This window comes from Euleptes europaea, chromosome 10, assembly GCF_029931775.1.
Source record: "Euleptes europaea isolate rEulEur1 chromosome 10, rEulEur1.hap1, whole genome shotgun sequence".
Taxonomy (NCBI): domain Eukaryota; kingdom Metazoa; phylum Chordata; class Lepidosauria; order Squamata; family Sphaerodactylidae; genus Euleptes; species Euleptes europaea.
Genome location: NC_079321.1, coordinates 73,168,786 through 73,183,219, shown reverse-complemented (window position 1 = coordinate 73,183,219; position 14,434 = coordinate 73,168,786). Strand labels below are relative to the sequence as shown.

The 14,434-nt window shown below is 41.7% G+C and overlaps 1 protein-coding gene across 1 annotated transcript in view; it reads left to right on the top strand.

Moving 5' to 3' along the window:
* The window catches only part of TRDN (triadin), a 139,123-nt gene that overhangs the window by 52,414 nt on the left and 72,275 nt on the right, over window positions 1-14,434 (top strand). The window contains exon 6 of the mRNA XM_056856720.1: window positions 1,593-1,622. Within this exon, the coding sequence (XP_056712698.1) occupies window positions 1,593-1,622 (30 nt within the window). The remainder of the gene's footprint in view (window positions 1-1,592; window positions 1,623-14,434) is intronic.

The following is a 14,434-nucleotide window of genomic DNA, read 5'->3' as shown; positions in this document are numbered from 1 at the left end:
TGCCCTGCTGTCTGCAGCTTTCCCTTCTTCCCTCTTGCTGGCAATGTCTCCCTGGAAAACTGTTGCATGGTGCTGGCTGCTGGTCTGGTCTGGGTCCAGTTGCGCAGTGGGGAACATGCAAGGACTTGCAGGGGGCACCTCACTTTCCCCATGCATTCCCATCCCCACACTGTATCCTCTTTCCCTCCTCCTGGTAGCACCCATATCCTCACCTTTCCTTTTTTCCTTCTATCCTTCCTACCCACAAACAACCTACCTTTTATCTGCCCCTCATTTTCTGCTGTATTTATTAATTATTTACTTCATTTATACCACATACCACACCTTTTTCCACAATGGGGACCCAAAGCAGCTTATATCATTCTCCCTTCCTCCATTTTATCTTCACTACAACCATGGGACGTAGGTTAGGCTGTGAGTATGTGCCCCAACGTTACCAAGTGAGCTTCTGCAGCGGAGTGGTGATTCAAACCTGAGTGCCCCGGATCCTAGTCTGAAACTCTATCCATGCTAGCTTTCTTGAGGTGGCTGCTGTTGAACAGTAGCAAGCATTCAGGCCTGGGTGAGTGATGTGAGTTGAGTAGCAGCAAGTCACCCAGTGGCTGCTGCTGGCCCTGGCCCCAATGAGTCCTCCCTCAAAGGCCAAAATAGCCTCTGCCTTTTGCTGTCAGAAACCAAAACTTGAACACTGCCAATACTGTTGTGGTTGCCTAGCAACAGCCATAAAGGACATTTCTTAATGCTACAGGCACTGCTTCTATTAAGGAAGAGTTCACAGTGTGTGTGCGCATGTGTGTGTGTATAAGTTTTCAGATTTTTTTTTCAAACCTGGGGTTTTTCTCAGGTTTGTAGAAAGATCTGTCTTGTCTGTTCACAGCTCCAGTCTCCAGATTTCAGCATCCACAGATGGGGCCATGTTGATAATTAGATATATCAATAAACAGGGCTTTGGTGCTTGTTGTATGGATGAGAGTTAAAAGGCATGTGCAAATTCTGCTACAATGCTATGAGAGGAAATAGCTAGCCTCTAAAAAATTTCCTTCTACACAGCTGTAAAAGGCCCATGAGTTCTATAACCCATTGAAACTACTGAAGTAAGGGTAACTGAAAATGAACAAGGAATGAACAACAAAGATCATTCCTTCCATTCAAGCTTTGTACATCAGAGCTAGGGTGGCCTGCAGCTCTCAGCCTCTTAAAACTTCCATATATTGGGTGATTTGTGAGTATTCTGAAGAATTCCTGCTCTGGAGTCACTGTGGCCCCTAGTTCTCCTTTCCACCTAGTTTACCCGTAGAAGTGAGATACACGGCACAGACTTCTTTCTGCTACCTGTCCCGTTCCCATGAAGTTTTATATCTCTTGTATAAGTCCCCACCTCATTCCTTTTTCATGAATATTTTAAGAGACTGAAAACCATGCCGAAGCCCAAACCTGTTTGCATGAAAGAGTCCAACTAATTCCAGCTGAACTCACTTCCACATAAATCATGAAAGCCTGCAGAAAAGAAGAACGTTTTATTAACATATTTTATCAACAGAGCACTAAATTGCAAACTAACATGTCTATGGACCTTTTTGTTTTCTGTTTAGAAGAAATGCAACCATCAGTCAAAAAGAAAGGTGAGTGAATTTCAAACATTAGTTTTATCTTTTATAATAATATTACAGGTGTCTTTATGGCTGCCAACCTTATTCCTGCAAAGTATTCAAAAATGTGGTCTGAAGAGGTATTGTTAGAAAGCCGAAAGATAAAACTGAGAGGTAATGACTTTTTACAGCATATGTGAGGTTTCACCTGGGGGAGAGCCCCCCAAATTCACTATCCCACTAAAAGCAAGAGGAGCAAACACTGTCACTACAGAGTAATGTTGTGACCTCATCAACAAGAAGGCTAATGACAAATACAGTTGTTACATTTTGCCCTGTCAGGAACCTTTACAAGGCCTTTAACAACTGGCAGAAAAAGGTGCCATCAAGCCTATAGGATCTAAGGCCCAGAGGGGGAAAAAGGTTAAGCAAAACCAGCTGAGAAGCAAAGATGCAGGCTTTCAGTCACCCAGTCAGAATTCACAACTGTCTCTACATTTCAATAAATACTTCAGCTATTTGGTAGACATTTAGCATAACTTCAAGGAAGGGCTACAACTGACTAGGACTAAAGAGGAAATCAGAAAGGGGCCTAAAACAGTGGTGCAGATGAAGCACTTGGCAAGAATGCCATACTACAAAGAGACAGTGAGTGAAAACGGAGCCAAGGAAAATAAGGATCGGTCAACACCAGCTGTGAAGGGATGTTAGGGCTGGCACTCACCCATGTGCTCTGTTATGGAACACCTACATGGCTACATTTCCCTATTAATTTCATTTTATGAGTGTCTTGCTAGTTAAAAATAATACTTTGGAGGTAAATGACATTAGGAAAAGCTAATAAAACAAAATGTAGAACACTGAACTTAGCCCAAGCACCTCTTAAGAGCTTCAGTTACAACTTCAATTCATAAATTGTGATCAGTGGGATATAGTGGCTAGTGTGTTGGACAATGATTGTGGAGACCTAGGTTCAAATATCTGCCTGGCCATAAAGCTTATAGAGTGATGGTGGGCTAGTCCTTCCCCCCCAGTGTAATCTACTATGAGAAAAACACAGGGAAACATTTTATACGGACCTGAGCTTCTGAGTTAAAAATGCAGGACAAAAGTGCAATGAATTTTTAAAGGAGTAATATCTTTTGAACATTTTAGTTTTCTAAAATCCATTGTAAAAGCGTACTTGTTAAGTAGCAGGAGATGCCATCTTGGCCCCAAGTTTATTGTCCCAATGCAAAAAGAACATTGGCCAGAGGTACTTAAAAAATTAAGTGCTATGGATTCAAGCAGTCTGTTGCTCATGGAAATCCATTAGTCACTGAAATCATTAAAATGCAAAGGCATTAAGAACGGCAGTTAAGTACCACTTATTATTTAGGCCAAATCCCCCAAACTGCAGAAGATCCTAAGGTAAATTTTTAGGTCCTTGTGTGTGTGTGTGTGTGTGTGTGTGTGTGTTAAGTACCGTCAAGTTGCTTCCGACTCAAGGCGACCCTATGAATCAATGTCCTCCAAAATCTTTTGACAGCCTTGCTCAGGTCTTGCAAATTCAGGGCTGTGGCTTCCTTTATAGAGTCAAGAGACTAATCTCTTGTTGGTCTTCCTCTTTTCCTGCTGTCCTCAATTTTTCCTAGCATGACTGTTTTTTCTAGTGACTCTTGGCTTTTCATAATGTGACCAAAATATGGTTCAAAATACGATTCCAAAATACGATTCAAAATAGGTTCATACTTAAATAAAATATCTGAGCAATTTTTTTCCAGAGGTGTTCCTCACGTTCCCAGTCTTCCCTTCCCATGAAATACAGCTTCGGCCAGTGATGGCGAACCTTTTAGAGACTGAGTGCCCAAACTGCAAGCCAAAACCCACTTATTTATCGCCAAGTGCCAATACGGCAATTTAACCTGAATACTGAGGTTTTAGTTTAGAAAAAACAACTCATATATTCACATGTTTTGCATTAAAAGAAAAACACAATAACAGAGCTTTCAATGATACAAACAACTTTTTATTGAAAGGTAAAAGTTTGCATTTGGCATGCATCTCTCCAGGACTCGGCCTCTGCTCAGCCACCAGACATTATTGTACATAAGTAAACAATTATACTGTGCCTGAACCTCCTCAAGAAGTGCTTGAAACTGTCGACAATCCAGAGCACGAGCCATGATGTAATTCACCATTTTTGTGACATCTTTGAGGACATCGTCAATTTTTTTGAACAATTAATGGGATTTTTGCTGTTGTGTGCATGCTGATAATTTGTCTACCCTTGGCTCATACTTTGTAAGTTTGAGAGCAACACATGCAGCACTCAGGTCATCTGTTAGCCTGTTTCTGGTGTCAGATTTGATATAATTCAAAGCTGAAAACAGCTGCTCACAAGCGTAAGATGATCCAAACAAAGTAAGGAAAGCAATCCCAAGTGCTTTCATTGACTTAAAATTATTTGGCAGAGAATTCCACACTTTAAGGATTTCATTTTCAGAACTAACTGTGCTGTCCTTTGTCATCCCTTCTATCTTCTCAAGTGTTTCACGCAGGTCAAAGAATTTATTTTTCCAGACAGAGCTTTCTTGAAATTCTATTAGCTCCATTTCCAGATTTTCTACATCTAACCAGTGTAGGCAGGAAAGATCAAGTTCTTCAAATTTGGCTTTATCTGGAGAAGTAAGAAAACACAGGGTTGTCTCCATCTTACAGAACTGTAAAAATCTGTTACTAAAATTCACCTTTGCAGCTGCTACAATGCTAGAAAATTCCTTGTAGATTTCCTGATGGCTTGTAGGATTGTCTGCAAATGTTGTAGAATTTTCTAAATGCTTTTTTAGATGGGCGGGGCCCCAGACAAACTGAAGATGGGCGGGGCCCTCAACAAACAGCTGAGCTCAGCCACAGCCTCCTGGTCCAAAACTGAAGACGGGTGGGGCCCCAACAAACAGCTCAGCTGTGAGGGGGGCATGGCAAGGTGCTCGGCCACAGCCTCCCCCGTCTCTGAGAGAGAGGGAGGGGCTTGCCCTGGGTACAAGGAGAGGGAGGGCGCCAGCGCAGGCTTGGGGAGCATGGGCTTGGGTAGCAGGAGCACCGCCCTCAGCGCCCTCACCACGGCAACATGGCACAGCCCTAGGCAGACGCAACGGGTCCGCTCGTGCCCACAGAGAGGGCTCGGAATGCCGGCTGCGGCACGCGTGCCATAGGTTCGCCAACATGGGCTTTGGCAAAGACCAGGACATGCTCCTTTGCCTTTTCCAAATCCCATTCTCTGTGAGAAGCAGTGGCGGATCTACTATGGAACTAATGAAGCTTAAGCTTCAAGGCCCCTAAACCCAGAGGGGCCCTGAAACAACTTTTTTTTTTAATGAATGAATTTTTCAACAAAATCGATAAGAGGTTTTTTTTAAGTGTTAGTTATTAAAATAAGGCTATTTTAGTGATAGATTCATAAGCCAATGGGTTGAAGTACTTAATATTGACCTTAGAATATGCTCTAATACCCATTTCATATGGCCTCAAAATGTCCCTGTAATTGGTCAAATGTCAAAATTTTCTCAGGGGCTTGCAGCGCCCGAACCCCCAGCTGTATGGACTCACTGAGCTTGCCAGAATCTATTCATAGCCTACATTTTGGCAGCTGGCTCCTTGAATCGTTCGTTTGTGCACTGCTTAATAGTTCTGTAGCTCAGCCCTTAGGTAGGCTAGGAACCATAAAAAGACATCTGAATTCTCAATTCGGGCTGCACTTGTCTCGCTTGTGCATTTTAACACCAAAAATCAGAATTTCACTTCTTTATCCTGTATGTGAATATGTTGCTAGAAAAAACAGAAAAAGAGTATTTTGTGAAATGTGCTTCATGTAATATGTATTCTCATTGGTGTCTAAAATAAAAGATTATATTAACTGTAGTCGTTGCTATGTTTTATTTCCTCATTCTATGATGCATCATGCATGTATATAACGTTTCCCTAATTTTCATCCCCCCAAAACTCGAAAACTATAAGGCATAGTCTAGGAAAATTTTATTCACACCAGTGACTGACATGTGAGATAACCAGTACAGCAATTTTAATCAAAATCTGAGATGCGGTGGTTAAATTTTTAAAATTTTTGTGGTGATCTGCCATAGAACAACCCCACTGAAGAAGATAACAGCGGTTACCCAGACCTCGTTGCTGGTGGGAAGGGGCTCACTGTATGGCCCATTTTCAAGGACTCAACCCCACCACCTTGTCTCCGCCATTTGAGCCTCAAGGTCCTTGCAAGGGCAGCAAGGCCCTTTGGACCTTTTGGATGTTGCCCTATTGTTGCTGGTTGCGAAGGGGCCCCCATAACAGTTCAAGTTTCAGGGTCCCAAAAATGTAGGTCCGCCACTGGTGAGAAGTAAACACAATTTCTGACAATTAGTAATGGATACAGTTCTATCCATAGCTTTTGATCTTCTGACCAGTAGATTGGAGCCTGTGGAACTGTACCACTAATGACAGTGTTTTCTCCCAGTACAAAGAGCTTTTCAGCAAAAGAACCTCTTGCGTCAGCAGAAAGCTCCTTCCACTAGAGAAAAGAGCTGTCATTAGCAGAACAGATCCGTGGAATTCAATCCACTGACTAAGAAAACTGTCAGTGCAATCCTATGCAGAGTTATTCTAGTCTAAGCCAATGTAAATCAATTGGCTTAGACTGAAGTAGTTCGATATAGGATTGCGCTGTGACATCGGAATTCATATTCCAAGGCAATCACAATTTGTGCTGATGTATGATCAAATATAAGTTTTGGAACAGAGCACAAAACTGGCGATGGTAGAGCTGTGCTGGGAAGTAGAATATGACTTGCTATAGTCAACCCCTTACTAAATTTTATGACTGCTTGAAGTCACAAATATCACATGTTTGACTTCTTCCTTGTAGCTGCTTTTGAGTACATAAGTGCCTTGGATTTGTCTAAATGATACATGTGTTTTTACTGGCTTATGCTGTATTAATAAATCTGAAGTGCCTAGGATATTTGTATGTTTATGGAAAAAAGTGATATGTAACTAAAATCCCTCACAATGCTTTAGGGCAGTGATACTCACTTTATGGCTCAGGAACCACCTGTGGCTTTTTGGCATGAGACCTGTGGCTCTTTAGAGCACCTTTCCTCAATGTGGCACCCACCCCGTGTTCCAGGAAAGTGGGTAAGGCCATTGTCTGGTGACGCCTTTTGCCAACACGTGATTCCCACCCTGAAACATCCACTGCCAGAGGGACTGAAGGATGGGTAAACTGCAGGACACATGCTTGCAGCCATGGTTATAGTAACATATAGAACACTTTTCTTTTATATTCTTGTGTGTGTGTGTGTGTGTGTGTGTGTTTGGGTAGGGTGGTGAACAAGGCATCAAGTAGTCATGTGGCTCTTTTGGTTTCTGATAATTGAGAATGAGGCTCTCTGCAAGCCATGGACTGAGTACCACTACTTTTGGGTAACTGTGAATCTCTCCCCCCCCGCAACAAAATTTAACAATGCATCTTCTATCATTTCCCCTTAAACGTGTCAATCAATCAATAATTTATTTGCAGTCATAGACCATCAAATAAGACAAATTTGCATAATGAAATTTGCTCCTCAGGTTTAATAGAGGATCACCCTCACATTTTGTTTAGTTGCTCATTTTATAACTCTATTCGTTTTAAATTAACCCAGCACATCCCAGATGTTTTAGACACAGTTGAGGGCTGAGTTAGTTTTTTTAATGGCAGACGTTAATCCAAAGATCAAGCTTAGTGTGGCCTTTTATATCATGTTAGCTTCCTAGCTAAGGAAGAAATTTGTTGAAAATTAGAAAAGTAGACCCCAAGGCTGACACAGAAAGAATAATTTTAGGAGAACTATAACATCCAATTCAGTAACAAATATGTATATATGTAGCTGCCTGTAACATTTTAAAATTTTTATTCATTTAACTCTGGGTGTTGTGGGTTTTACATTGTGTATGGTTTTAATCTGAACATTGTTAAGGTCTGTGACCAAAACATTAATAAATTGGAACAAATAGCATAGGATAAAAACAATACAAAATAGGCTTGCTATTAAAATGGTTAAATGGTAAAAATGGCTAAAAATGGCAAGATTATCAAAGTGCATAACTAATTAAATACTAAATGTGGGTAAAATTAGAATGCTTGATAATATCCTAAAATTACAGAGGCTAAAACTAGAAGGAAAAATAAATAAACATGTATTCAGACTGCAGGATTAAACAGTATTTAACCTTAAATGTGTCACATATTCATATTTTCACTTTCCCCTCCCTTCCACTCATTGTCAGGTTTTATTCTCCTTTCACTGCAATGCTTCTTTATTAATACCATTGTGGTAATGTTTATGTTATTGGTGATGCAGGTCAGTGCCTTTCAGTGATTATGCTCTTAGAATTGACTCCTTCCTAAGAAGTGGTATGTTATATTATTTCGATATGGTATGTTATATTATTTCGATATTATTTCGATAAGCAAGATGCAACTTATTTAACTTACGCAAGTAAGCTCTTTTTATTGTATAGCTTCAATACAATATGTGTGTGTATGTATGTATTGTAAAGACTTAAACATTATACAAGAATACAAGCAAGTTCTATATACTAAGCAGTCTTAAAATCCAAAAAAATATAACAGTTAAAAGATCTGATATAGGGCACTTTCACACAGCCCAAATAATGTACTTTCAATCCGCTTTCAGTGCACCATAACGATAGTTTGCAAGTGGATTTTGCCAGTTCACACAGTAAAATCCACCTTCAAAGTGCATTGAAAGGGGATTGAAAGTGCATTATTTGGGCTGTGTGAAAGTACATTGTGTTAAAAGAATATGATTCACAATATCTAGAATAGCATATACGTAAGTAGAGCCCAGTGGCGCAGAGTGGTAAACTGCAGTACAGCAGTCCAAGCTCTCCTCACGACCTGAGTTCAATCCCGACAGAAGTCGGTTCCAGGAGCCGGCTCAAGGTTGACTCAGCCTTCCATCCTTCCGAGGTCAGTAAAATGAGTACCCAGCTTGCTGGGGGTAAAGGGAAGATGACTGGGGAAGGCACTGGCAAACCACCCCGTAAACAAAGTCTGCCTAGTAAATGTTGGGATGTGACGTCACCCCATGGGTCAGGAATGACCCGGTGCTTGCACAGGGGACCTTTACCTTTTTAAGTAGATATACATACCAAACCAGGTATCTTCTGAGAACCTCCTAGTCTACGTAAAGACTGGAGAGATCTCACTTCCTTGCCTTCCACACCTATATTTATATGTCTCCAATATTAATTAAATAGTAGGAGAGCAGAAATTACTACTGCATTTCAACCTCAGCAGCAGTCAAGATTTAGCAGTTGTTGTGGGAATTCTCTTTCCCACCTCCCGGTTCTTTGTGATCGGAGTTCTCTGCCTGCTCACTTACCAAAAGCAGAGCCCAGAGAGTTTGATAGGAAAGATAGACCTTGCACCCAAGATACTCTTAAACAGCACACCAAACATATAACAGTAAACCATGCAGTTTTATTGGACTTATAAGGAAAGAAAGAAGCAATACTTGGCTAAATATATATATAGAAGAATTTAACAAACCCACACATAAGTTGACATACAAACAAACAGCTAACAGAGTACTCTGGGTCATTCCAAGGAAAAGACAGAGATGGCAACCACAAATTATGGAGCCTTGGTCTCTCCTTGAGAAGGACAAAGGACTGGGCAGCTTGACTAGCCTTTTATAGGATAAACCGTGAGAAGGGGGTCCGAACCGGGCACCTCCTTTCAAATTCTTCAGGAGATGGGTTTTCATAAATCATGGCTAATCTTGTTTGGAAAATATCCTGTTCCAAAATAAGTTTCCCAGATCCAGGGTCTCTGATAACTATTTGTTCGACCGTCAGCCCGTGTACAAAAACAATTCCCCCCATGCGTGAGCAGACAATTTGCTGCCTGTCTAAATGACCTTGCTTTCCCTAAACATAATTTGGGGCATAATTTGGGGCATAATTTGTGTTTTGGTTGACTAACTTCTAGCAATGCAATCTCCTGTACCCTTTAAGGTCTGGAGCCTAGTTGAAGCTGGGGTCAGCTAGAGGCCTGCCTTCTTAAAAGCCATAGTCAGGCCTTCATGTGGCTTCTAAGCTACAGGTTATAATATTTAAGGTATAAAGATGGTTCTTCTTAAGCCAAACTAATTTCTAATATGGAAAATTCTTACCACAGCAGTCAAAGTAGCTTCAGGGTCACTGCTGTCCTTGACCATCATCAAAGACTAGTAGCTAGACAGTTTAATATTATTACAACAATATTATTACAACAATTAGCAGTTCAATATATCTAAAACATTTAATTATACTAGCAACTTCAGACACCTTTCACTGGGCTGTCAATGAGATTGTTTAGAGGTTTAAGGACACAACAGCTAGAGGTTAGCTAGAATCGGCATTACTACATATGATGTAAGACTTGGCATATTTTCAAGGTCTCTACAGTGTTAGATAGACAGCCGAGAGTCGCTTCAACAAGGCTACAGAGAGTGACAGAACCCTTTGAATGGAATGAAAGCATTCCTTGCTCACCCAGCCTTGCTATAGAGAGAGGTACTTCTTGCCAGCCTTGCTATAGACAGCGGTACTTTTTGCCAACCAGCCTTTACTAGGGAGAGAGAGAAGACTCTGAGTGGATTTCAATAGGAGCTCAATGATTCAGAAAAAGGGGAAATTCTGTCTATGAACAACACTAATCATAAAATACAACATTTCATATAGTTTCATATGTCAAAGCGTGTATCATTGGAAAGTGTTAAATCGGCAATTTTTTTAAATTAAAAAAACCTTATTATTTAAATCTAAATATCCTCCGTCAAGCTAGAGAAACACTTAAAATGCAAGCCCTAGAATAGCGGAAGTCTCTCCTGAACCTGTGAGCCTTACCGAGTTTGCCAGCATGGCTGATGTTAGGACCATTTGGGTAATTAGTTATTCCATTCACTCCTCTCTAAAGAATACCCCAATTTGCATATTTAGTGCTTTCTGACTTTAGCTGATTTTCTCTTTATATCTCCATATGGCAGTGTGCTCTTTTTTGTATGTGAATAGCTTTTACCATGGCCTGTAATGGGGTTTTTTGCTGTCTCTTCTCACTGGAAAAGTTTTTTCCCCTTTAAATCTTCACACAAAGCACTTTATGTTAAAATACACACAGTCTTGTTTTGGAGGGTCGCACAATTGCAAAATGATTGCCCTGAAGTACTTCTTAAACTTTGCAATGCTGTTATCTTTTATTCATCACTGTAGTCCATGATTAAAACATTTTGGTTCAGGCAACATTGTGATGGCCATTTTGTGAACATAGTGTAAGAAGACAATTTGTTTACTTAAGAATTTACAGTCTGAGTATATGCTGTTTCAGTTTACAACATAGCCTTGGAAAGGACAAATAAGGTATCCTCTACTGCAAAATAAGGCCATCCATCTACCTCTGCACCAACAACTATCTTGGACAAGCAAGACCATAATGTTCTACAAGCTAGGAAGTAATGTAGATAACTAACTAAGGCTGCAATCCTGAAGGGGGTGAAACATTTTAGGAGCTGGCCTGACCCCACACTGGAATAAATGCCCATTTAATCCATGATAAGGGGCACTTATGCCATCACGGGTGGCATCCATGCTGGCGCCGGAACGTCACACCATGGCTTGGGGCTCCGGCACAGGCACTGCCTCCTGGCAGCATTTCAGTGGCACAAGTCCCTGCACTGGCTTCACAGGAGGCATTCCCAGGGCATTCCCGGGGGCAAAGCTGCCTTTAGGCAGCCTCCTAATCCCTTTCGCCCTGGGAATGCCCCTTCCCAGAGTGCCCCTTACAGTGGACTACGGTGGTGTTAGCTACAACACCTTTTGGTGTTGTAACCTCGCTGTTTTCAGTGGGGACATTTTCCTTCTTTTATATGTTAAATTCCTTTTATTTTATTTTTGGTGGCCAGGAAGCCTCTGTGGAGGTGGCACGGCTGCACCATTCCTGGCTGCTGCCTATCCCCCCCCCTTCAGGAATGGGCTGTGAGATTCACACAAATAAGCCAAGTTCTATGCTCTGAGTAGGAGACAAAAAATATCTTGGTTATTGGTCAATGTGACTTAGGGAGAAATTAATTGATGTCCCCAGCACCAGTGGAAGAGTACAGTCCTAATGTAGTTGAAACAATAAACTGTAATGGTACAACTTTTTCTCCACTCTGGAGTTGAACATCTTAATACCCTGAGATTACAGTACACAGAATGTTTGTATTTGTATGAAAATTTAAGAACGTAAGAAAAGCCATGCTGGATCTGACCAAGGCCCATCAGGTCCAGCAGTCTGTTCACACAGTGGCCAACCAGGTGCCTCAAGAAAGCCCACAAACAAGACGACTGCAGCAGCACCCATCCTGCCTGTGTTCCACAGCACCTGATATAATAGGCATGCTCCTCTGATACTAGAGAGAATAGGTATGCATCATGTCTAAATTCATTTTGACTAGTAGCCAAGGAAATAATTCCTTTTATCTGTTTTGACTCTCTCGCTCCCCAGCTTCAGCAGATGACCCCACATTCTGGTATTATGAGAGAGAGAGAAAAGCTTCTCCCTGTCCACTCTCTCCATACTATGCATAGTTTTACAGTCTTCTATCATGTTTCCCCTTAACCGCCTTCTTTCCAACTAAACACACCTAAGCATTTTAACCGCTCCTAGCCCCCTGATCATTTTGGTTACTCTTTTCTGCACCTTAAGGAACGTACTGAACAGATGTGATGAGAGAGAACAAAGGAATGAAAACTTGCTGGATACAATATACTTGGTAGGAAGCACAACATGTGAGGAAAACGACTTAGTGTAGGTTTTAATTTTAAAAAATGTTTCCAAGAATCTTACAGCGCATTCTTGAGCTCTTTGCCCGAAAGAGCTCAGGAGGCAAAAAAGGGGCTACGTCGGCATAAGTGGGACGGCCGCCAGCAGAGCAGCCTGGACACCAGCGGAGAGGCCCAGACACTGTCCTCCCTGCGCTGCTCTGGCAGCATGGCCCAGGGATGCCTGCACAACCTCGCACAAGCATCTGGATGGTGCACTTTCTTGCGTCGTCCCTGGGAGGGCGTTACCGGGGCATTCCAGTGCTGGGCTCGGGGAGGAGCCGCCTTTAGGCAGCCTCCAAAGCCCTTTCGTGCTGGGAACGCCCCTTTTTAATTTTTGCAAGATACGCCTTTTAGGTGGCGTATCTCCCGTGCAACCCTATGAAAGGTTGCATGGAATTTCCCCCCCCCCCCTGCGAGGAGGTTTCAGCCCCAGTGTGTGTGGGGTGAAACCTCCTGTGGAGGCAGCGCAGCCACATTGCCTCCTATGACTGGCACAGTCATTCTGCTCAGGAATGAGCTGCTAGTGGTTTTCTACCAAAAAACTGGATTAATAGTAACATTTATATTCCTTATTGTAAGCACATTTTGGAGAACTCTGCTCCTTTTTTGGAATCCAGGGCCAGTCTTGAGTTTCTTGGAAGGCTGAAACCTGTGCAGCTGTTGGGAAGTAAATTTAAGTGACTTCAGCAGGAAGATATTGCAAAGGAGCAGTGTATCATGGATTTCAAGATGAGAATAAACCAAACTTCTGTCTAGCAGGACTCCCAGGAGCCACCACGGACCCTCAGACAAGGGCTCCCACTGGTACCACCTCATGTCATGCAGCCCCAACCCAAACAATATAGGAAAATAAATTGCACGACTTGCTGGTTATGTAACTAGGCTATGGGTACCATATTATTTTATGTTCCTCACTTTTATATTCCTCCCTTTCTCCAATCACCTTAGAGTACATGACCTCCTCTTTTTATCATAGCAGTCCTGAGAGGCAGGCTTGACTGAATCATAGTGGCTGCCCTAGAGTCACACTTCCCCCTTCTGTTACAGGGCCACTGAATTTATAGTCACATACCAGTGGTACTTTGCTGTGCTTCCCAGAGCGACTAGGGTCCCTGAATCTCCCTTCTGAGGGCCTTGCTATTTTGTACTGCATTCTGTTTCCAACATGGCCAACCAGATGCCTCTAAGAAACTCAAAAGCAGGGCATATTGGGGAGATTTATTTCTTTTCTTTTTTTGGAAAATTTTTTGACAAGTGGTCCAAGTCGTTAGAGATTGTCTCTACATACTTGTGATATGCTATTCTTTGCTGAAAGACTAGGCTTTCTCTCTTTGCGGTTTGCCAACAACATAAAATAGAAATTGATCTTAAAAGTACTTTCACATGGCACTCTCATTTTGGCTTTTTTTTCCAACAAAGAAAGAATCAACAATAATATCTCCCAAATCAAAACACCTGCTGCTGCAAGAAAGAAGGGGTGCTTTTGACTAGCCTGCACTAATATTTTCATCACTGAGGGCCTTGATGGAGCTCCACCCCAGTGAGAAAATGGTTTAAAATTCTCAGCAGTAAAGCCCTAATCCACGCTAAATCTGTATTGCTCTCTTCCGGCAATTGTATTTGTATTTGAATGCATCATAAAAAAATCAGCCCATTTCATCTATCTCCTTGGTAAACACAGAACTATTGGTTTTTAAGATCTGAAAGTGCCTGTTTGCACCTCAATAGATCCAAGTAAGGCATTGCAGAACAAGGAATAGCTGGGTTTTGGACTGCAGCATAAATATTTTGAAATAGTTACAGTGTTTTAGTATAATACACAAAGTATTAAAAGTAGCCTCATAGGACGTAGCAATGAAAAAAAGCATCTCGCTGATCATAAGTACCAGTAATTTGGGTATGGGTCCGTAACGTGTGGCGGAGCCTCATGGAAGACTGTCAAGATAATAAGTTTCAAT